Source organism: Dryobates pubescens, chromosome 10, assembly GCF_014839835.1.
Source record: "Dryobates pubescens isolate bDryPub1 chromosome 10, bDryPub1.pri, whole genome shotgun sequence".
Taxonomy (NCBI): Eukaryota; Metazoa; Chordata; class Aves; order Piciformes; family Picidae; genus Dryobates; species Dryobates pubescens.
The window spans coordinates 36,119,106-36,143,863 of NC_071621.1; the positions used below are offsets into that span (position 1 = coordinate 36,119,106).

General features: G+C 43.9%; 1 protein-coding gene across 1 annotated transcript in view; it reads left to right on the top strand.

Annotated features, from left to right (window-relative positions):
• Window positions 1-3,554: 3,554 nt before the first annotated feature.
• The window catches only part of GRM5 (glutamate metabotropic receptor 5), a 259,462-nt gene continuing 238,258 nt past the window's right edge, over window positions 3,555-24,758 (top strand). The window contains 2 exon segments of the mRNA XM_009901510.2: window positions 3,555-4,228; window positions 13,089-13,967. Coding sequence (XP_009899812.1) covers window positions 13,292-13,967 — 676 coding nt within the window. The 5' untranslated portion in view covers window positions 3,555-4,228; window positions 13,089-13,291.

Sequence of the window (24,758 nt, forward strand, 5' to 3'; positions counted from 1 at the left end):
TGACTCCACCACCTCCCTGGGCAGCACATTCCAATGGCCAATTACCCTTTCTGGGAAGAACTTTCTCCTCACCTCCAGCCTAAACTTCCCCTGGCACAGCTTGAGACTGCATCCTCTTGTTCTGGTGCTGGTTGCCTGGGAGAAGAGACCAACCCCCACCTGTCTATAACCTCTTTTCCGGTAGTCGTAGACAGCAATAAGGTCACCCCTGCTGCCTATGTCCCACAGAGTTTATTCATTCTAGAACTGAGAAGCCAAATTAGTATTTCCTTAGCCTCATTTTTTGTTTTTTTTTTTTCTTCCAGTTTTAAAGAGGTATAATGGTCAGCATACTCTTTGGAGATGCTGATTGTGCCTAGAGACTTATTTATTACTCTTTCCATGCCTGCAATTTTCTGTATACATGAGTTCCTTGGAGTGCAGAACATGTTCAGCCTTGCCCAGTGTGTTAGTATCTATAGGTGCTACTGCCACAGAAGTAATAAGTGTAACCAACAGTGGGCTTATATGTCATTAAGTCTCCTTAGTCAGGTACTGGTCTATTTCTTTTATTTACTGGTGCTATTGCCAATAGGTACAGGCAGCTTTCATCTTATTTACATTAAAAATAGTGTCAAAATAGAAATGAACATTTCCTGGCAGTGGAAAAATAATCTACCACCAGTGGTGAAGGTGGTGACTAATTTTATGGGTTCTGTAAAATGGTTATGAATGATGCTAAGGGAGGAGAGGAGAAAGGAGGAGGAGGAGAGCAAAGGAAAAGAGCTTTTTGTATATTTGTATTTATTAGTACTCTGTTTAAAAGGTCAATGAGAGGCATTAGGAATGTAAGTGCCATGACCACCCCCATCCATTCTATTTGTCTCCTTTAATCTTTGATCCAGCTGCTCAAAACATCTGGCGCAGTGAACTCCAACTCTGGGCTCTGATTCACAGGGAGTCCTTGGGGATGTATGTATAGGAGTGGCTCTGCATCCACTGTGGCTGCATCTGCACAACACTTTGTGTCCTGCTTGTGTGGAGATCATGTCCCTCATCTACTGTGGGCCAGCCACTATCCTGACAGCTAGCTGGGTTTTGCTGTGTTCAATTTTTCTGACTTCCTCATCACACACAGTCCCAGGGAATGCAGAAAACTGCTATGGCTCCAGTGAAGGAATGGCAGCTCCACTCTCCCCAGATCACTCAGACATTGCTTCCTTCCAGGGTCCCTATGCACATGATTACCACTTTGCTTTCTATCTCACTTTTCCCTTCTACAGACATGTATGTTCTCTCCTCCTGACCTGTGCTTCCTCTACAAATATCTATCTCCTCTTTTTCTCTGCCTCCAGTCTTCTGACCTTCTAGTAATTTCACAGCCTGTGGTTAACGGGAAAGACCATGTCTGAGAAGAGTGTTGGTGTTGGGAGGAAGAGGAAAGATGCTTCTTATCCATCACCCCACCAGGACAGTGACAGGAAGGGGGAAGTTCCTGATAATTACTGAGCTCTCCCCTCTCATGTAACTTACCTCCATCCCTTCAAGCACCTGCATGGAGGCTTTTGCTTTAAGGCCTGGCTTCTGCCAGGGCTTCAGCAGCTGAAGGAGCCAGAAGACCTAAGGAAGAATGCAAAGCAGGTGCCAGCTGATGGCCTCCCAGGCAGTCCAAGGCTGGAACTGAAGGAGTCCACACCTGGAAAGGACATGCAGGATCCCTATCATTCATGCTTTGGGACAAAAAAAAGCAGTCACATTAGTAATCTGGTGGAAGAGAGACAGCAGCAAAGGGATCAGAGTGGATTAGGAGCATGGACAGAGTCACAACAGGACTGTTCCTCTTCCTCTGTTCCCCAGCTTTATCCAAGTTACCTCAGACGGGCAGGGGTGAGGAGGACAACAAAATGCAGGTCAGGTGTGGCAACATACAGTCACTCCAGGGGAGCCAGATCAAGTCCTGGGCAGGATTTGGGTCATTCAGCAGTTGTCTAAAAAAAAAAAAAGAGATAATATTTTAAGCAGCAACCCAAAGGGGGGGAACCAGCAGGGAGTGCCAGGCTGTGGAGCAGCGGCAGAGAAGGGCTGTTAATTCTCGCAAATAGATGCATGAGCTAATCCTCCCCTGCAAATACAGGCGAGTAAGTGGTTAGACCCAGCAGTCTCCTAAATGCCAGATCAGCTCTTACTTAAATGGCATTTTGCTTTAATATCTATTTTATGTATTTTACTTTATGTATGTATTTACTAAGAACAGCTTTGAATAAAGGCATGACCTCTGTCTGGCGTTATGGTGTGATTGTTCCTTGTTGGTTGTCGTGCTGCTGCAGCAGGAGTGTAAGGAGGGATTGGTTTGTAAGGGGTCAGGCTTCCTATGACCCCCCCCCTACCCTCACACGTGTAGCCACACCCCCACACCTCCTGCCCTGGTGGGTATCAGGGGTCTCTGCCCACCCTGGGCAGAGGAGTGGTGCAGCGCAGCCCGCAGAGAAGAGCGGGACAGAGGAGTGTGAATGAGAGGAGCCTGGGTGTGCAGGGCTAAGCCGCGACAGCGAGGAGGAGGCAGGAAGCGGGGGGGGGGAAGATTTGGAAAGATGCGAGGATGCCAGAGGAGAAGGTAAAGCTGGCTTCGGGAGGGAAGGGTTAACAGAGGAAAGATTAATACGTGGGGAACGAGTAGTTAGCAGGGGAGACAGGTGCTGAGGTATTTGTGGGAGGACGCGGAAACAGAAGGTCAGGAGGGTACTCAGCTTGTGGGCAGAAGGTAGGCAAATAAGAAGCCTGCCTATGGGTCTACAAAAATGGTTCAGGGATGCTATCTGCGGAGCCAGGGGGCTGGGAGGGAACTGCAGCGCCTGTGAGTCCAGGGACCCAGAGAAGCTCGTCGGGAAGCGGGGTGGCTGCAGGTGGCACCTGGAGTGGGGAGGTGCGAGGGACCGGGACACGCGGCGGGCAGTCCGCAGGGGAAAGGAGCAGAGGGCACATCCCGCTCTAGGGCTGGCAGCTTGGGCTGTCTTCGGCAGGGGTATCGCTCCTCATCTCGTTGTGCCCTGTGCGTTTGCTCTGTAGCCAAGGGAAGGGGCAAGGTCTGGAGAGGGTAACCTGTCCTTCCAGCGGCAAACCGCCCCTTCTTTCTGCTTGATGTCACTGTCCGTGTCTGTGTAACGGGAAAGTGGTCCTCGCTCTCGCATCTTTTTTCTCTCCTTTTGCCAGGGAGCATCAAGCAGAGCCCAGGGTTGGCGGGCTGCCTGATTTCCTAGAGGGATCTATGCCACTTGGTGGCACTAAAAAGTTGCGCTGAAGCTGGATGCTCCCTTTGTGCAAATGGTCCCCTAGTCCCCTATGCCCGGAGCCGCAGCAACAGCGGAGCCCCCGAACCATCTCAGCGCTGCCTTGGGGAGGTGGGAAAACTTTGGCAGAGCCGGATCGCTAAAGGCTGCCGGAAGTGCAGGGGTAAAGTCTTCCACGAGATTCGGTTTTAAATAGATTCTCTCGAAGCAGCTATCCGTTTTTCCTTCCCCCCCCCCTCCCCACCCCCCCTCTTCGGCTGATGCTGTTCTGAACCGATTGGCACTTTCTTACTTGCTGGAGGGTAGTGCGGGAAGAAGGTGTCGGTTTACAGAGGGACTTCGCAACCTTCAGAGCATCTGGAGACATTTCCTCGCAGGGCAGAATGCAGGGTTAGTCCCATACAAATGCAGAGAGGTTGATGCCGTGAATATGTGAGGAGGGGAGGAGGTGTTTAAGCAGGTGGGTCAAATTGCAGCAAGTATTTAGGAAGACCAAGGTTGTGGTGGCAGAGAACGAAGACCCATCTGTTGTTTCATCAATTGTTTGTTTATTCCTCCTCCTTACGCCTTTCCCCCACCCCCCTCCTTAAATCCAGGGACCATTCACGCCTCTTGCAAATGAGACTTGGGTGATGCTGAGAGAACAGCGTGTTGCAAGGCGTGTGTGCCTGTGCTTGCATTCGCGGGGGTAGAATACTCGGTCCTCAGCATTTGCCTGTGATCAGAAGAAAACAGGATGTGCCCATAGCTGGAGCAGTGACAATGCTAGCCGAGTGGGGCTCACCTGCTGGTGATCTTTGCAGAGGCATTTGAGGATTATTCAGCTCCAGAAGGTCTGTGCCAGGAATGCTATCTCTGCCGTGACTGAAAATAGGAGGTGCCTACCGCTCCCCTTCTTGATTATCGCCACTGAAAGGACCACTTTGCCACCACTACAAGAAGCAATTGCTGCCACAGACAAGGTAATGCTGCGGGATGGGAAAGGGGATTTATGCGCCGTGGGTTGCAGGCAGAAATCCTGTGGACGCGGGAAGAACTCTTCCCTTCCTTCCTCCCTCCCTCCCTCCTGCTTTTACTCTGTGCTCTGGATGCCCGAGGGCAAGCACGGCTCCTGGGGAGCCAGAAAGCCAACTGGTGAGGTGCACCTCCAGGGGCTACTGGGGCATCTGCGGGTCGAGGCACTGGAGGGCAGCAGGCACTGATCCCTCCCCGGGAGCAAGATATGTGTGGGGCTGCGGGGGGACCAGGGATACTGCAATACCTGGGCTTGGTGATGTGTGTGATATAGCTCTTCTGTTCATCAGCGACTATTTGTCTTGCCAGGAAAAGATAATGGAAACAGGGATGCATTTGTTTTCCAGACCCAGGCTTAGCTCAGCCATAGACTTTTCTGTGTGACCTTGGGACAAATCAGTTTGGATCTGCTTGGCGAGTCCCGTCTGTTCCTTATCTAATAATCAGAGCTTATGTCTCTGCATGCAAAAATGGTTCATTAAGGGTTGAGAAGGACAGAGATACCACCAGTCTAGCAGAGAAACAGAGACCTGAGAAGCAGTGAGTGTGCACACACACAGGTCTGCATGTACAGCCACTTAGTTGTAGCAGCACAGGTAGCTATGGTGGGAGTTCACCTTGTCCAGTAGTTTTCTTTAAGATCCATCTCTGTGTATTTTATTTATTTGTAAAAAATGAGGTTCTGCACAGCAAATGTGACCACCACGGCAATTTTCACCCCTGGATGATTTTCGGATTTGAGGGTATTTTTGTCTCTTCCCCAAATCTCCCCGGGAGACGAACGCTGGCGGCGGGTGATGCTCAGCACCAGGGACAGCGCCCGCCCCCCTCCTGCCCTGCTGCTGCCCGTCGCTGATGCCCTCCGATTGCCGCCGCTGCCCGCCCAGCTTCTGCCCTCTGCCCGCTGCTGCTATCTGCCCCGCTGCTACCCGCTGTACCAGATGTCCACTCGGCTGCTGCCCACTGCCCGACCTGCTGCTGCCCGCTGCCCACTGTCTTCTGCCTTCAACCTGCAGGAAGAGCTGTCCCACATCCCGGGGCTCTGCCACCCTGATAGCCCCACTTCCAGTCTATCATCTCCTGAGGAAGGGCTTTCTGGTGGCAGTGAGGGTGACTGGGTGTAAAAACAAGTCAGACGATTCTTTCTTCTAGTCATGAGGACAAAGTGAGGGGATCATCTTGAAAGCAGAGTGGCAGAGGATTGTCATGAAAGCACAGCACTCTAAGCAATCCTGAAAGAGAAAGATCTATAGGGCAGTTTACTGCCAGACTCCTTTCATTCACCATTACTTCCCCCCCCCCCCCCCCCTTTACTCTATTCCCTGACATTTCTACCACATATTAATATTTTGCCCATTCCCAAATGCTTTAACTGTGTGTTAACATTCATGCTACATGATCAGGGATGACAGATCTAGTCATTATTTCAAATGATCAGAGAGCATTTTCCATGTCTCTGTATTGGTTCTTTGTAATTTTATTTGCCAGCAGGTTTGTGGTTTTTATTTTGGTGTGGTGGCAGTACTGGAATGTCACTGCAACATCTCTTTTTTTTTTTTTTGCAACTTGGTAGAAAATGTTGGGGGGGTTGGGTTTGGTTTTTTTTTTTTGGAATTGCTATTGCTTTTTTCTTGGTTGCCTATTCCAGGTCATACAGTTTTGTTAATTAAGAGAATGCCTAAGATTACAACTGAAATCACACCAGAGTTATTAGTTCCTGTATCATATGGTATAACAGGTTTTCGGTTACAGCATCGAGAAGCAGTATATTTAGTGGAATTGCAGAGATCATTGCAAGTTGTTCTGGGAAGTTAGGCACCTACATATTAAAACTAAAATTGCTTCATCAACCAGAAACTGTGTGCGTGTGTGGGCATAACATAGGGAAGAACTTCGTGGGACTGCTAAAGATCTTGCTGATAATTTTAGCATGTCATGTTTATTATCTACAAAGAGATGAGATCAGCACAGTAGTCTTATTTTCAGTGGCTGCCTTGGCCAAATGGTTAAAATGCTTCTGTATTGCTTAGTTTCCTTCTATTTCTAAGGGGAATTGCAGAACAATGTTATAAGACCGTTCCGTTTGTCAAAGGGCTTGATCCAATGCCTGCTGGAATTCAGAGCCCATAATACAATGACTAATATTTGGGGGTTTGCCCCCCACCCCACCTTTTTTTTTTAAATTTAATATTTTTAATTCTTTAGGGTTAGATTTTATGTTGTTTTGGGGTTTTTTTTTTGGTGAATGGAATATTTAAACAACAACCCAAATCTCAAACCAGAGCGTTGCGCTCATATTTCAGGGTTTTGAACCCAAGACCGCTCTTGTGCCTTACATCAGTTACCTCTGAGGATTAGGTGTGTGGGACCTTCTGCAGTCTGAGCCTCTTGATGGCACTGGGAGGTAGATCACAGGAATAGCTTGAACCTAATGCTTAGTGTCTGCAATGCCAGTAGCCATCAGAACTGAGCAAAGGCTTAGCATCCTGAAAGTACACCTTTTCCTCATGTTGGTCCCCAACAAGATGAGATAAGAAGCCTCTCTTCTGATGCAGTTGTTTCTCTAAGGCAGTTCCGCCTTTTGCTATCTAAAGACCTTCACTGCAAGATCAGTGGCAAGACTGACACTGGACCAGTAATTCAGTTGCTGCTTGCAAAGATTTTGTCTTGTCTGATGATGAAACCTCAGTTAGTTCCTTGAGATATACATACCTGGCATTGAATTAATTGTGGCACACACCGTAAATTAATACCTAGAAAGCATTTAGCTAGCAGGTACATGGCTGCACAAGGCTGTAAGCTACAGAGACACAGTGTGTAAGTAAAATTGTCACTGAGTTTTGGGGCCCTACATTTGTGTGATTGCTCTGATTCCAAAAATCCCTTGCAGAGATTTTAAACTTCAGATGAGTCTTTACAGATGTTTAGTGACTAACATTCTTCACACTCTTAATATCGAGAGTATTCCTAGGTGCTTTTCTAAAGTAGACCATGAGCTCTCACTACATTCCAGCACTGCTCTGTGATTCAGGGATCTGATGGTTTTATTATTTAAATCTGCCCAAAGACATAGGGACTGCGAACAAACAGGCTCTGAACTCACAAGATAATAACAAAGAGGAAATTTGAATGGAGCTGTGGCTCTTTCTCTCTTTTTGTTTGTTTTCCCCTGATACAAAGCAGACTCAATCAAAACCTCTCCTTGCTGAGTTTGTATTTTTCTTATTAGAAGCCACACACAACCTGAGAAGTCAGACTGCAAAAAAAAGAAGGCATGTTCTTCACACCAGGGTCACTAGTGGGCGCTGCTATAATAATGTAAAATCACAGGGGGAAAGGGTTTTATTCTTTAAGTTTAAACACAGTTAGACCTGCGGCAGTAGAAGCCCTTAAAAAGAGTCAGACATGCCCTACATATAAACTGTCAGCCACATATGTAGTGGAAAATCAGGCCTTTTGGAACTGTTGTTCACAGTTTGATTTTTGATCAAGGTATAATTAATGCAGATGGAATGGAATGGAATGGAATAGAATAGAATAGAATAGAATAGAATAGAATAGAATAGAATAGAATAGAATAGAATAGAATAGAATAGAATTAACCAGGTTGGAAGAGACCTTTGAGATCATCAAGTCCAACCTATCACCCAACACCATCTAATCAACTAAACCATGGCACCAAGCGCCTCATCCAGTCTCTTCCTAAACACCGCCAGTGATTAGGTATTAGGGCTCTTCTTGTTCCTGTATAGAGTGTAGATATTAATGGACTTGCATTTGAGGCTGAGATAAATAATTTCAAGAACTACATGATGTTGCATGGAATATTACAGATGCTCATTTTCTACTTGGTTAAACCTCAACATGAAGTACCTGGAACTCTGCCCTAAAGGAGCAGCTGAGAATTCCTCCTGACAGAGATTGACATAAAGGTTTTACTGCCAGGGAGAGCATGGGTTGTGGGAACGTTTTGAGTTCGTCAGATCTGTGTCTTCAGACATCTGTGTAGCCCTTAAACTTCTGTCTAGGGCAAGACTGATCAAAGGACAGATAAGCAGAACCATCTTTCCACCTTACGATTTCTGCAGTTGCTCCAAGTGTGAAGCTATTAAGTATGCTAAGTGTGCATCAATAGACTGATACCAAAATGTATGTCATATGTAGTTGAAGCATGTGTCTTCAGGGTTAATTTGTGGCTCAATCCATAGCTGAAATACAATAGAAGGCTTGATATAGGAGTACTGAAGTGCCTGATTCCATATTGCCTATATGTCAGTAAATTAGGAGTAGCTCTCTTGACAATGAAGAAATTGAACAGTGTGTTGAAAAATAAATTTGACCCTAAGTGCTCTTAAAGTTGATTTGCTCATCTATCAATGAAGACATGTAAATGCAGATAAATTATTCATTGGGGACCAATTCCTATTCCTACATGCATCAAGAGTTCACTGCCTTTGATGCTGTTGATATCCTTGTTCTTAGTCTGAAGGGTGTTGCATGTTAAACTCCCCTTAGGGTTATTTCTGACAATTAAAACAGGAGTAATATTTAAGCTTATGAAAATTTCCTTAATTTTATTTTAGTTCTCATCCTGCTTGTAATAAGAAGCTTCCTGTAGTAGGAAAGAATAGTAATCAAAATGTGGACTGACTTGTAAGTGATCCTTTTGGGATAGAAAAGCAGTGCAATTCTATATTTGAACAGTTCCCTTGGCCATCTTCTATTCAGTAAGATGTTCCTTAGGAAATGTAATTAGTGTGCTTAGTCTGCCAGCATTCTGTTCAGCCGTTTGGCCTAAAATGGGGTGTGTTACCTGATTATTCTCATGTCATCTCTGCCTGCCATAACCAGCTCTAGCCCTGGGAGGGGTGACAGGCACAAATACAGGAAATTATGTTTAAAGGTAGAAATAGGCCCTTTTTACTGTGGTTGTGATCAAACACTCCATCAGGTTGCCCAGAAAGGTTGTGGAGTCTCCTTCTTTAAAGATATTAAAAATCTGATGCCATGAGGCTGAGAAACCTGCTTTAGTTGAACTGTAAGCAGGGTGGATGGAGCAGGCAGTTTCCCAACATGCATTCTCATCTTCACCATTCTCTGAGTTTTATGTTTCTGGGAGCAAGAGTAAGCCCACAGAACCAGATTACTGTTACACCAATACAAATCCATTGAGAATCAGCAGATGGACAAATTCCAGTTGTTTTGCTGCTTCCTGAAAACCCACAGAAAGCATTGATTTCAACTGCTTTGGATAGGAGTCTTAAGCCTAATACTACAAAAACTTAAGTAGTTTCCTTGGTGTAATTAATAACAGCTTTGTAAGTCCCAAGTAAATTAACCTTCACTGTAGTACAATGGAGTATGTGAAACAAGTTAATTATTTCTGGAGCATTTGTAGTCTGCATCTGGTCCCTTCTTTCCCCTTGGATGCCACTGGAGTGGAAGTATTTGGTTGCCTTTGGAACTTGCTTTTGGGCCATAGGAATCCCTTAACTATTGGATAATATTATATCCTTAATATACCAAGAATATAAGGGTACCAGGAATATAAGGGAGACTTTCAGCTCTACTTAATTCTTTATCCTGTAATTTTGTACTGATAGATACAGCAGAGAAGAGTAAGCAGATGTTCTTTAGAATGAAGCAGATGAAAATGGCCTTGCTACACTCTCTTTCTCCTATTTTCCAGTATGGAAATAATTTAATCCATAGACACAAAACCAAGAACAGGAGTTACTAAACTTGACCAGAGGCCTAACAGATGTGTGTTGTAAAATTAAAAACGGCCTTGCTGCACTCTCTATCTCCTGTTTTCCAGTATGGAAATAATTTAATCCATAGACATAAAACCAAGGACAGTGTTAGTAAACTTGACCAGAGACCTAATAGATGTGTGTTGTAAAATTAAAAGGGTATATGGGGAGTGAATTTTTTCACATGTGTCACAAGCTCACCTCAATCCTCTGAGCTCCCTCTGTGTATATGCAGCAGCACAGGCAGTTAGGTCACAAAAAGGCATTTAATTGTATATCCAGTTACTGTCTGAGGCAGAGCCGGCATCTGTCTAGGTATACTTGTGCCCTGTCCTTGTATGCATAATTTCTGGGAAGCTCAGAAAAAGAACTACCCATGGTTTCAAAACAACAGCACTGTTTCTGTTCAAATATTAAGAAGTTAGCAAGCAAGCAAATAAAGACTTTTAAAAAGTGAAGATATGTGACATTAATTTGAGGTATAGGAATTTAATAACTGTGATGTAAAGCCATGCCCTGTCATTCATCCTTTGGACTGCTTACAAATGGTACAATACTGTCTTCCCTCTTGTGGAAGCAACATAAGCAGCAGTGATATTCTGCAATTAGAGACCAATTAACCTGTATTGAACTGCTGTTGTTTAGTGGCAAAGGGTTGTAGTATTGATAAGGCAACTCTTCACAGACTGAAAAAAATCCCCACAACAAACAAAACCCTTCTTGGAGTGGTCTGCACTTGTTTGAACCTGATTTCATTAGTAACACTTTCTATTACTATGAATTAACATCACATGAACCTATTCATGTTGCAATTAATATGACAAAATTATTTCCTTTCAATGTGTTTTCTTTTTAAGGATTTGGATTTCATTTGGGAGTGCTCACTGAAACTGCACCATGATTTCCTCTGAGTAAAGACTTTATAGAGGGCTATGTAAAATAATAATTAAGCAAGGCTCACATCAAGCACTGAAGTGTTTTTCAGTTGGCCTTTCTCATCTTTAGTATCAGGAAGATCTCTGTGGCATTTTGCTGAGTGACCCTAGCTGTGTGAGGTAAATTCAAGTTTAAAATGCTGCTAGATTTTTCAGCCTGGAAGAAATAGAGGAAAGTTTCCTATAGCAAGGGCTTCTTACACTTCACAATATCTGAGCGTTGTTAGAGTCGTTGTTAGGAATGATTTATGCTTCTGAAATGTATGGGTATTTCTTTTTTTGTTATTACTATTAAATCTAAAGATTTATGTCAATAAAACTGAGATCAGGCTCTGCCCCAGAATTTTGCAGTTGTTTTGTCAATAATGCAGCTGGGCATGTGGTTCACCAAGTAGCTCAGCATCTCCCTAGATTTAGGAGTGTGCTTAACTTTCTGTACTATCAATGGATTCACTGGCATGTGTAGAGCAATAGGTACTACTGTAATCTGCTCAGGGATCAAGACCTGGGCACATTACTGTTTGAGCACTATATTTAAAACCAGAAGCATCCTGCTGTAAATTCACTGCTAGGTACAGAACAATTTTAAGTTCCATCACTCACAAACTGAGATATGAATTCTTTGCTGATTCTTTCACTTCCTTTACTCTTCCCCCCACACCCTCTCTGGTTTTGCCTTGCTGGTTTTTCCCCCCAGTCTTTCATCATCACTGAAGCCAAGTAGAGGCTACACTGCAGATTATTGGCAAACACAGCAGATCAGATATTTTAGGCACTGACACATCTGTATAGTCTCTGTGTTGACTTCTTTCTTCCAGTGAAGCCTGTACAGCTGTCTGCAGTACCAGGTTGTTGAATTTCTTGTTGGTGATTTTTTATTTAAGGATATAAAAAGACCAAAAAAATAAAGAATTTCACTTTGCTGCTGGTTTAGAGTTGTTGATACTCAGCTGAAGCAAACAGTGTGTAAGACAAATACAAATGTTGCAAATTACAAATACAAATATATGGTGGAGTCACCATCTCTGGAGGTGTTTAAAAAAAGGATTGGACACGGCACTTGAAGCCATGGTTTAGTTAGTCCTGAGGTGTTGGGTGATAGGTTGGACTTGATGATCTCTGAGGTCTTTTCCAACCTTATTGATTTTATGATTCTATTAATACCAAAATCAATTTTCTTAGTCTTTTTTTTTCCCACACTGTGTGTTACAAAGAAAAAACAGACTTAGGAATTTGAAGAATTGTGCATTCCTTAGAATATCTAAAGAACAGTCCTGTTTGTCAAGAGCAGTTTCCCAGAGCTGTTACTGATGGTAAAGTGCAGCCTAAGGTACATTAGTGTGATACAGACATCTGTGCTACAGAAAGTGCCTGGAAATAAAGGGAACTGAAAACCTTTCCCAAAGTAATGCTTAACCAAGAGCATCAAAGAGAAAAGCACTGATTTATACTGATTTAGAATAGAATTAACCAGGTTGGAAAACTCCTTCGAGATCATCGAGTCTAACCTATCACCCAACATCATCTAATCAACTAAACCATGGCACCAAGTGCCTCATCCAGGCTCTTCTTAAACATCTCCAGTGATGGTGACTCCACCACCTCCCTGGGCAGCACATCCCAAGGGCTAATCTCTCTATGAAGAACTTCTTCCTAACATCCAGCCCAAACCTCCCCTGGTGCAGCTTGAGACTGTGTCCTCTTGGTTGCTTGGTACTGGTTGCCTGGGAGAAGAGACCAACCCCCACCTGGCTACAACCTCCCTTCAGGTAGTTGGAGAGAGCAAGAAGGTCTCCCCTGAGCCTCGTCTTCTCCAGGCTAAGCAACCCCAGCTCCCTCAGCCTCTCCTCATAGGGCTTGTGCTCCAAACCCCTCACCAACTTTGTTGCCCTTATTTATACCAGCAGAAGTGCAAGCCTAAGACTGTGAAACACTGGTGTATGATCAAGTTTTCCACTGAAAATGATGGAAGCAAGTGTATATACAAGACAATGCATTACAGTCCCAATGTATAAGAGCATGTTAACAGCTGTAGGAATAGGTGTAATTTTAGAACAAATTACAGAGCTGCATTTATAACTAATTTCAACTCTCTTTCTCTTCTTTATTCACTTTTGAAGGTTATGAGGATTATAATCACGTGTGCAGCTCTGCATAGCTGGCCACTCAGAGATGATGGTGACTCCTTAGACAATACTTGCAAACTCCTGGTTAACTATCAACACAGTGCTCCTTTTATCCAAAAGATCTGATCACTGCTTTTCAACAGCTCTCCAATCTTGTTTCATCATGTTGTCTCTACCAGCTTAAACAATTTCCTAAAATGGTCCTTTTGCTGTTCCTTGCAATCCTGTTATTGAAAGAAGATGTCTGTGGGAACTTCAGGCTTTTGGTTTCAGCACAGGCCAATGAAAGAAGGGTGGTTGCACACATGCCTGGTGATATTATCATTGGAGCTCTATTCTCTGTCCATCATCAACCGACTGTTGACAAGGTTCATGAGAGGAAATGTGGAGAGGTGAGAGAGCAGTATGGCATTCAGAGAGTGGAGGCAATGCTACATACCCTTGACAGAATTAATTTGGACCCCACACTGTTGCCAAATATAACGCTGGGATGTGAAATAAGGGACTCCTGCTGGCATTCTGCTGTGGCTCTGGAGCAGAGCATTGAGTTTATAAGGGACTCTCTTATTTCATCAGAGGAAGAAGAAGGCATGGTGAAATGTGTGGATGGATCGTCGTCTTTCCACTCCAAGAAACCCATCGTTGGTGTCATCGGACCTGGGTCTAGTTCAGTTGCTATCCAGGTCCAGAACTTGTTGCAGCTTTTCAATATACCTCAGATTGCTTATTCTGCCACAAGCATGGACCTAAGTGACAAAACGTTGTTCAAGTATTTTATGAGAGTTGTGCCATCTGATGCACAGCAGGCACGGGCTATGGTGGACATTGTCAAGCGCTACAACTGGACCTATGTTTCTGCTGTACATACTGAAGGTAAGAGGTTGCCTTTTTCTTTCCCCTCATATAAGAATGACTTCAAACTACTTTGATAGATGATGATAATGTGATATCATCAGGCTTTTTTTTTTGCCAGTCAGTTGTCAGCAGTACAGACTTTCATTTTACTTAATAATAGCTTCACGCTTCCTATGGGGAATTGGTAATGTCTGAAAACAAAGTTTGAATTACAGGACTGTGTGTGCTCTAGGGCTACTTGCAGCTAAAAGTGCAGGCTCTGAAGTCTCCTAGGAGATCTAAATTTAATTTAGTCAGCATTTATTTTTCTTTATCTACCAATCAGTGTATTTATGTAGAATAATCATTTTGGCTATATTAGTATTAATGGGTAATGAGAAAGTGTCTGGTCTTCCTAGTGCAGAAGGGAGCTAAATCACCATTTGAAACTGTAGCTGAGTCAGAATGTGTTCCTGCTTAACATGTGAGCCACAGAGGAATGAATTCCACAGAACAAGCAATTCTGGCTAATATTTGAATGCAAGTTTTCCCAGCTTCTCCATACCAGAACTGCTTCTATCCATTTATAGTGCTCCATGGAGTATCGCATCCACTTGGAGCTCTGCATCTGGACATCTGGTTTGGGAGTAAGCAAGGGAAGTCTCCTTGATTATTCTTCACATATTTGTGCCCCATCAGGTGTCCAGAATATCAGAACTGTGTGCCAAATTGCTTTATTAATTTAAGCAGAGGTTAAGCTTTATACCCAGCATTCAGAAGAACATTCATTAAAGGGAAATGCTAAGGGAAAGCTTACCTGATTTCATTATTCCTTGTAGTGACAGAGCTGATTTGTTCATCCTGCTGTGAATTTCCTACTGCCTTAAGAGCAGGTTTCACCAGCCCCTGTTTAATGACACCTGCATTTAATGATATTTTTTTTTGAGTTAGGTTCCATGATGAATTTTAGGTTCTCACTGGGTCTTCTCTGTCCAAACAGCTAAATGCCGAATGGAAGGCTCAGAATATGATCTGGGAATGAAAAATGTTATTAAGAGCTTGACTGGTGGTGACGACATTGGTGAACAGCAGCAGATGCTGCTGGCTTTGTTACAACCAATCGAAAGCAGATTGTCCTTCCCACACACTGAGTGTGCTTCTCTGGCAGGCTTTATACTATTCAAAGCCCTTTTTGGGCATTGGGTCCAATGCTAGTACACAGAGAAGTTTTTCCTCCTACTGATATGTAAAGAGCTTGTTTTGCAGTACGAAAAAAAATAAATCAATCAAGTAGGATTTCCATGTAGATAATTGCAATCATGTTTCTGTCATGATAATGAAAGCTGGTAACAAACTGCAGCCTCTTTTGTATGGGAATGCATGAATACATTAACAGTTTAATATAACAGTGTATAAATCACTGTGTGTCACATCATGCAGTGAAGGTATGCCGTGCCAGCTGATGCCTTCGTCACGGCTTAGTGTGTAGCCTTCACTTCACAAATGTGTAAGAATAACATCATGGTCAAAAATAATGTCACTGACACATCACATTAGCACATTTATATCCCGGATGCTTTTGATGTCTCATCCAATTTTTGCTATGAACAACTTTTGCACCTCTGCTTGCTGAGAGGGGATGCTTATCGATTCAGTGTGAGAATTGTGGGGCTGATATCAAGGTCTGGTTCTGCACAGAATGAGAATACTGACTTTTGCCACTTCCTGTGGACACTCTTGTTGGAGCAGATGGTAACATACGGCAGATGGTAGTCTTATGGCAGAGGAACACACACTGTATATTGAGAAGATAATAGAGACACAAGGGTTGAAGCTGAAGATAGTTGCTATAGGTAAGACTAAAATAGTAAATGACAGAGGAGCTCAATATGAAGAAAGAATGATGAATGATATATCTAGTGAATGTCCCTATTTCTGCAGTATTAGAGTGGACAAGGCTTTAAACTAGTTTCGAAGGGGGGAGGGGCTGAAACTAGTCCCCTCAGGCAAGAGTCTGGGGACAGTAAGCTAGGGTCAGAGGCCAAACCAGCAGCCCAGCTGAGGTGCATGTACACTAATGCACGAAGCATGGGAAACAAACAAGAGGAGCTGGAAGCCTTGTTGCAGCAGGAAAGTTATGACGTAGTTGCCATCACGGAGACGTGGTGGGATAGCTCACATGACTGGAGTGCTGCAATTGATGGCTACAAGCTTTTCAGGAGAGATAGACAAGGAAGAAGGGGTGGAGGGGTGGCCATGTACATCAGGGAGGCACTAGATGCCATTGAGCTAGAGATTAGGGACAATCAGGTTGAATGCTTGTGGGCAAGAATTAGAGGGAAGACCGGTAGGGCAGACATCCTGGTTGGAGTCTGTTATAGACCACCCAACCAGGAGGATGATGTCGACGAAGCATTCTATAGACAGCTTAAGGCTGTCTCAAGATCTCCTGACCTTGTCCTTATGGGCGACTTCAACCTGCCTGACATCTGCTGGGATCTCAACACAGCAGAGAGGAGGCAGTCTAGGAGGTTCTTAGACTGCATGGAGGACAGCTTCTTATCCCAGGTACTGCGTGAGCCTACCAGGGGCAAGGCTATGCTTGACCTCCTCTTCACCAACAGGGAAGGGCTGGTGGGTGATGTGGTGGTCGGAGGCTGTTTAGGGGCCAGTGACCATGAAATAATAGAATTTTCAGTATTCAGTCAAGCTAAGAGGGCCAGCAAGAAGACCTCCACTCTGGACTTCCGGAGGGCGGACTTCAGGTTGCTCAAGGAAATAATTCAGAGGGTTCCTTGGGAGAAAGCCCTTAAAAATAAAGGGGTCCAGGAGGGCTGGACCTGCTTCAAGAAAGAGCTGATGAAGGCTCAGGAGCAGGCTGTGCCAATGTGCCGGAAGAGGAGCCGCCGGGGCAGACGGCCAGCCTGGCTGTGTAATGAACTTTTAATTGAACTAAGGGAAAAAAAGAGGGTGTATAATCTGTGGAAGAAAGGTAAGGCAACCCATGGAATGTTTAAAGAGGTTGCTAGGGCATGTAGGAGGAAAATTAGGGAGGCAAAAGCATATTTGGAACTTAAACTGGCCTCTGATGTGAAGGACAACAAAAAGTCCTTCTATAAATATATTAATAGCAAGAGGAAGGGCAGGGACAACCTCCACTCCTTGGTTGACATGGAAGGAAATGTTGTAACACAGGATGAGGAAAAGGCAGAGGTACTTAACACCTTCTTTACCTCAGTTTTTACTAGCTGGAAAGAACGTCTACCAGACAGCTGGCCTGCAGAACTGGCAGAGGGAGCCAGGGAGCTGCATGGTTTCCCTGTGTTCCATGAGCAAGTGATAGGAGCTCTCCTCAGCAGCTTGGACCCCCACAAGTCCATGGGACCAGATGGGATCCATCCTAGGGTGCTGAGAGAGCTGGCAGATGAGCTGGCCAAGCCACTCTCCATTATTTTTCATCAGTCCTGGCTCACTGGAGAGATCCCACATGACTGGAAGCTGGCCAACGTGGTACCCATCCACAAGAAGGGCCGGTTGGATGAGCCAGGGAATTACAGGCCTGTCAGCCTGACCTCAGTGCCAGGAAAGATTATGGAGCAGGTCATCCTGAGTGCAATCACACAACACTTAGAGGATGGCCAAGGGATCAGGCCCAGCCAGCATGGGTTTAGGAAGGGCAGGTCCTGCCTGACCAACCTGATCTCCTTCTATGATCAGGTGACCCGCCTGGTGGATGTGGGGAGGCCTGTGGATGTAGTCTACCTGGACCTCAGCAAGGCCTTTGACACCGTTCCCCATAGCAAACTCCTGGCCAAGCTGTCAGCCCATGGCTTGGATGGGAGCACACTGAGATGGGTTAGGAACTGGCTGGAGGGCCGAGCCCAGAGAGTGGTAGTGAATGGTGCCACATCCAGCTGGCAGCCAGTCACCAGTGGTGTGCCCCAGGGATCAGTACTGGGCCCCTTGCTCTTTAACATCTTTATTGATGATCTGGACGAGGGCATCGAGTCCATCATCAGTAAATTTGCTGACGACACCAAGCTGGGCGCAGGAGTTGATCTGCTGGAGGGTAGAGAGGCTCTGCAGAGGGACCTCGACAGGCTGGGCAGATGGGCAGAGTCCAACGGCATGAGATTTAACACATCCAAGTGCCGGGTTCTGCACATTGGCCACAGCAACCCCATGCAGAGCTACAGGCTGGGGTCAGAGTGGCTGGAGAGCAGTCAGGCTGAGAGGGACCTGGGGGTGCTGGTCGACGGTAGACTGAACATGAGCCTGCAGTGTGCCCAGGCAGCTAAGAGGGCCAATGGCATCCTGGCCTGCATCAGGAACAGTGTGGCCAGCAGGAACAGGGAGGTCATTCTGCCCCTGTACACTGCACTGGTTAGGCCGCACCTCGAGTACTGTGTCCAGTTCTGGGCCCCTCAGTTTAGGAAGGATGTTGACTTGCTGGAACGAGTCCAGAGAAGAGCAACAAAGTTGGTGAGGGGTTTGGAACATAAGCCCTACGAGGAGAGGCTGAGGGAGCTGGGGTTGCTTAGCCTGGAGAAGAGGAGACTCAGGGGTGACCTTATTACTCTCTACAACTACCTGAAGGGAGGTTGTAGACAGACGGATGTTGGTCTCTTCTCCCAGGCAAGCAGTACCAGAACAAGAGGACACAGTCTCAGGCTGCGCCAGGGGAGATACAGGCTGGATGTTAGAAAAAAGTTCTATACAGAAAGAGTGATTGCACATTGGAATGGGCTGCCTGGGGAGGTGGTGGAGTCACCATCACTGGAGGTTTTTAGGAGAAGACTTGACGGGGTACTTGGTGCTGTGGGTTAGTTGCTTGGGCGGAGTTGGATTGGTTGATGGGTTGGACGCGATGATCTTGAAGGTCTCTTCCAACCTGGTTTATTCTATGTATTCTATTCTATGTATTCTAAATGGTACATTGGTAATATCTGAGGAATCATGTAAATCATAGCACATTCACAGCAAGGTAACTCTGCTTCAGTGAGCGAACATGAAGCTTGGGTTCTGGAACCTAGTGATCTTATCATCTGTTTGCTTAGTCTGGACATGATGATGAATATATTCCCCAGTTAAATAACATCACCCAAATGTTTTTAACAACAGAACAGATGGTATTTATAATTGGATAGAAAAATATGAACTGGTCAAGGTATTCCTTTGAAACATGACAATGTCTGATGTTCTGGGCACTTCCCAATGATTAGGGCAGATGCTATCCCTTCCAGTAACACCAGGAATATCCTAGATGATAAGGAACTGAGCAAATAAGCAAAAAAGATACTTTAAGATGAGAAATAATAAAACCAACTTTTTTTTAATGTAGTGTCTGTCTGCTGGTAACCACTCCTGATCTGCCCCTTTATTCAGTATCTTACATTGGTAAGCATTGTTTCAAAATAGGGGGAAAAAAAAGGTGTTGAATACCAGTCCTTCCAGTTTTTATTGACTTGGTATCTTGCTCAGCTGTTGTCTCTAGCTAACCTTCATGCATCTTTGGTTTCTGGGAAGAATTGCCTCTGAAAACTACTTATTTTGCCACTCGGTGCAGAGTGAAGAGTTGAACTGTGGTGGAAAAAAAATAGAACTACACAGGGATACAACTGAAACTCAATAGCCCATTTTTATGAGAGGTGGAGAGGGATGGGTTTTCACTCCATGATGTAAAAGGAATGATTTAAATTTGAGCACAGCCTTAAGAAAGAAAGCTCTTTGCTAGTATTTTCTTTAGACAGTTCTGCAGGTAAACATTGGCTCAAGCTCATCCTCAAAATCTTCTCGGTTTAATATCACTTTCCTCTACTTCTGTTTATTATAAGTGCACCAGAACAAGAGGACACAGTCTCAGGCTGCGCCACGGGAGGTTTAGGCTGGAGGTTAGGAGGAAGTTCAGGTGTTCAAGAGGAGATTGGACGTGGCACTTGGTGCCATGGTCTAGTCATGAGGTCTGTGGAGACAGGTTGGACTCGATGATCCTCGAGGTCTCTTCCAACCTTAGTGATACTGTGATACTGTGAAGTTCTACACAGAGAGAGTGATTGCCCATTGGAATGTGCTGCCTGAGGAGGTGGTAGATTCGCCATCACTGGAGGTGTTCAGGAGGAGACTTGATAGGGTGCTTGGTTGCACAGTTTAGTTGATTAGGTGGTGTTGGATGATAGGCTGGACACGAAGATCTTGAAGGTCTCTTCCAACCTGGTTTGTTCTGTTCTATTCTATTCTATTCTATTCTATTCTATTCTATTCTATTCTATTCTATTCTATTCTATTCTATTCTATTCTATATAAAGACCTGGCTCACGTGCATTTTCTTAGGATGCACCCAGCAACCATACAAGCAGATTGTTTTTCCCTGCAGATGAGAGTTATTTCACACATTTGCTTTCATACTTGTTAACATGTGCCTGCTTACAAGAATACTTTTGCCTACCTCATTAGCTACCAAGTAAAGAGCAAAATAACAATTAGTCATAGTCTGTGAGAATAGGATGAAGAAATGAATGAAAGAGCTTCAAGAAGTTGACCTTAAACCTGATGCTTGGAACAAACTGTACTTCTATGATATTGTGGAGCTTTTACTTTCTGACTTTAGCTATTTCTCCTTTAGATCCACAAAAACTAGATCATGGTAAGAAACAAAACAATAGGACTGAAATTTTGATTCCTTTTATTTTTGGGCGTAGAAGATATATTTTTTGTCCTGCTTTATATGCATAATACAAAAGCTCCAGAAAAGGTCATTTCCAGTCCATGACAACATTTGCCATTGCAAAGAAAATGCAGTTCTGAAAATCTGTTCCTGACAATGTAAAAATGTCCTGCTTAAAAGACTGAAGAATGTTCTATTTCATCAAAGCTTCACTTTTGCCCTTGGACAAAGCAGTTGCTTGTTTGGGTTTTGTTTGTTTGTTTTGCCCTTTTATTTTTTCTCCCATTTTTGAAATCCTTTTTTTTTTTTTCCCCATTTTTTATTTTTTTTTACATTTTTGATTTTTTTTTCCATTTTTACATTTTTTTTCCCCATCTCCATTTTGTTTTAGACTTTTTAAGTATTTAGAGTTTTGAGATGGGGATGATCACGATTTGCTATGATCTCTAACACAGCAATCTTGTTGCAAAAATAGAATAGAATAGAATAGACCAGGTTGATAAAAAGTATCTCTCATCTGAGGAAAAAAAAAAAAAGAGTGACAAATGGCAAAGTCAGTTCCAGTCCTATCCTGTGGAGGGGTCTGCACACTGTGATTGACTGCTGTCCTACATAAGAGAGGTGGTTTGCTGGTTTTTGGTGAATCTCAAATATTTATCCTGGCGTCACAATTGTCAAAAATGAGCAAATGCTAGCATGCACCTGGGAATTCAACCAGGCATCAGGACTGGGACCAGTGGTGTTTAACATCTTTCACAGCAAGCTGTGTGGCCCAGCTGACACACACTGGAGGGAAGGGATGCCATCCAGAGGGACTTGAAGACACTTGGCAGTTGGGCCCAAGCCAACTTGATGGAGTTCAACAAGGCTGAGTACAAGGCTGTACCCCTGGGTCAGGGAGATCCCACTGGACACCACTGGACAGAGGATAACTTTGCATCTCTTACTAAATCTGACTGCTTTTAAACTAATATGATTCAGCTCATCATTCTAAATAGGCAGCAAAGTTAAGATTTCCTCCAGAGGAATTTGATTGATTTATTTACTTATTTATTGTGGAAGTGTCTGACAATACTTATGGATGGCCAGACAGATGATCCAGGTGATATGTTTAGAAGCCTCCACATCAAATCAATTGCATTGCCAAATTTCAGACAAGCAACATCTGGGAAGTGGCTATTGCTCAAAATGCAATGTGCATTAGACAAGTTGGAAAGATAATAACTGCCATGGCTGATAAACCAGTGCACTGAATAAATCTCATGGCCAAAATCCCACTCAACTGAGAGCAGTGCAAAGATGAGGAAAATTACCTGTTCCTATAGTACATTGCTTCTTATTGGTCCTTAATTAGGGTTTGAGTTTTATTTCTTAAAATATTTTCTTCCTGAGATAAATTTCTCCTAACTTTCTAGATGATGTTACAGTCATTATGAGGAAGATGAATAGAGTTACTGCCAAAAGATAGGTGGGAATTTAAGACAAATATTGAGACACTTGAACATGTCCAGAGAAGAGCAACGAGGCTGGGGAGAGCTCTGGAGCACAGCCCTGTGAGGGGAAGCTGAGGGAGCTGGGGTTGTTTAGCCTGGAGAAGAGGCAGCTCAGGGGAGACCTTCTTGCTCTCTACAGCTACCTGAAGGGAGGTTGTTGCCAAGTGGGGATTGGTCTCTTCTCCCAGGCAACCAGCACCGGAACAAGAGGACACAATCTCAAGCTGTGCCAGAGGAAGTATAGGCTTCAGGTGAGGAGAAAGTTCTTCCCAGAAAGAGATATTGGCCATTGGAATGTGCTGCCCAGGGAGGTGGTGGAGTCACTGTCCCTGGAGGTGTTCAAAAAGGGATTGGATGTGGCACTTGGAGCCATGGTTTAACTAATCATGAGGTGTTGGGTGCTAGGTTGGACTTGATGATCTCTGAGGTCTTTTCCAACCTTGTTGATTCTATGATTCTATGATAAAATTGTAGTGAGAAGCTCTAGGATCTCAGAAATTGCCTCAGTGATAAGATGGTTTCTGACCAAGGTAGTTAGAGCAGGTGAAGCAGTTATCCAGCACTGCAGTTCTGAAGTGCCTGCATCATTAGGCAAGTACATATAAACTACAGCTGATCTAGCATGGCAGAGTCACAGAACATGTTCACCTTTCCCTGATTTGAAATTGCACAAGTCTATTCTCCATACATTATTTTGCTATGTAAGATAGGTAACAAAATGACAACTCATCCTTGGGAGTTATTTCTTAGGCTAGAATATATTGTTTATGAAAATACACCCAGTGTCTTCACTTGAGGACCTCATGTAAAGAAAGACTTGATTTCACTGGAGGGTAGTCAATTCAGATTGAATTATCCATTCTTCAAATGAAATGACTGTGCAGCACCAACCTATAGCCCATTTACCTTGATATGTTCTCAGAGCTTCTCTTCCCAGGCATTGTTCCAATTTTTCTTGAGCTTTAGTTCTCCCATCACTTCTGTCAAGTAATTTTCCAGAGGCTAAGTTATTCTGAACAGGTTTTGGATAAAAATCTCCAGTTTCATTGTATACTTTTTCAAGCATGTGCATGCTTTTTTTCCTTGCTCCTTTTTCTGAGGGGGATTGGTATTCCTCAGCTTGCACTCAGGCAGGAAATTGTTTTCCATAGATCAGCATGCAAGCTTCAGGTTCTTATCTTATTAGCAAACAAGCACAATGGTGGCTGGCTTATAAACTTGTAATGTTTGTTTCTCCCTTTTATAGTTATCTGCCTCCATCTTGTCATAACTCATCTTCTGCTCATCTGGCTTACTATCCACCTTCCTCAGTGTTTTGTGTGTTGCTTCCCGCCCCCCCCCCTCCCCACCTCCCCTCTTCCTACCATCTCTTTTTTCTCTTTACATTACCTCACTGATTCTCCCTCTTACCCCTCCTTATTCATAACATAATCACAAGCAATTTCAGGGAGAAACCTGTGTGAATAAGACAGGATTCAAGGATTTGGAAATCTCTGAAACTTCTGGTTTCTGTGATCCTGGCTAGCAACCAATGTAAACTGAGCTCCAGCTAAGTTAAGGCCATCGAAGTTGCACACTACCTTTAGAGTCCTTTCACCTGGAGAATCCAAACATAGCCTAGATGTCCTCTAATGTTCAGGCTTTAGGTTCCACAATCTCATTTTGAAAATCTGGTTCTGACTGGATATATTTAGCAATTCTACATTTATTTTGTCTTAAAGCTTTGAGTATCACAGTTGTTCAGCTTACAGGTTTGACATTTAGTGAAAAACAGGACACACTTTCATTTGCAGTCAAAGCCTTGAAGGTGAAAGGTGAGCTTAAATTATTCCTTTATTTTACCTTCCTTGATTTCAACAATCTTCATACACAACTTCTGCATTTATTTATTTATTTTTAATTACATTGCCCTAGGGTTCTTGCCTAAAATCTCTGTTTCACTTGAAGAACCCAACACTGTGTCCCATCTGCAGGGTTGTTTTTTTTTGTAAGCAAGATGAGCAGGCAGTCAGGGAGCATGCTGACAGCCTCTTGAGGGTGTTCCCTGACTTGCTGGAAGTATTCTAAATGGCTGTGATTTCAGAGCTGTGCTGAACAGGCAGCAGAAATGCATCCTGAGAGCAAGTGGAACTATATTTAGGCATGGAAAAGGAACAAAAGCCAGCCAGAAGTCTGGAAAAGGATCTTATATCTTCTGTGGATGAAGGATGAACAATGAGGTTCACCTCCTTTCTCATATTCATGCAGGCATTGCAACTCAGAGCAGAGATTTATTGTGGGTTTCCAAAGAAGTCCAGTACAAAATCAGTACAAACCTGCAGGTGCTGCTCATTTGGTTTTATGAGCAGAATGGAGCCTAAGGTTGCATTTGATAGGTAAGGAGTGCTTCCTTTTTCTTTGATCTTTACCACACAAAGAGACAGGATTCAAACCTGTATTTGAATTTGAAACCCTTTCACATTAACAGCTTTTAAAAAGATTAGGCTATGTGGCCAAAATGAGAAAATGAGAGTGCATATTATCTTCTCAATACAAGCTCCTCACGTGTCTTCAGTCATGGCTACATATATAAAGGGTTTCTTTGCTTTTCCCTTTGAACTGCACTGTGGGATATGAGGTTACCTTGCTCATTTTCATGCATATGCAGAAAGAGAGGCAATTTGTCTGACCTAT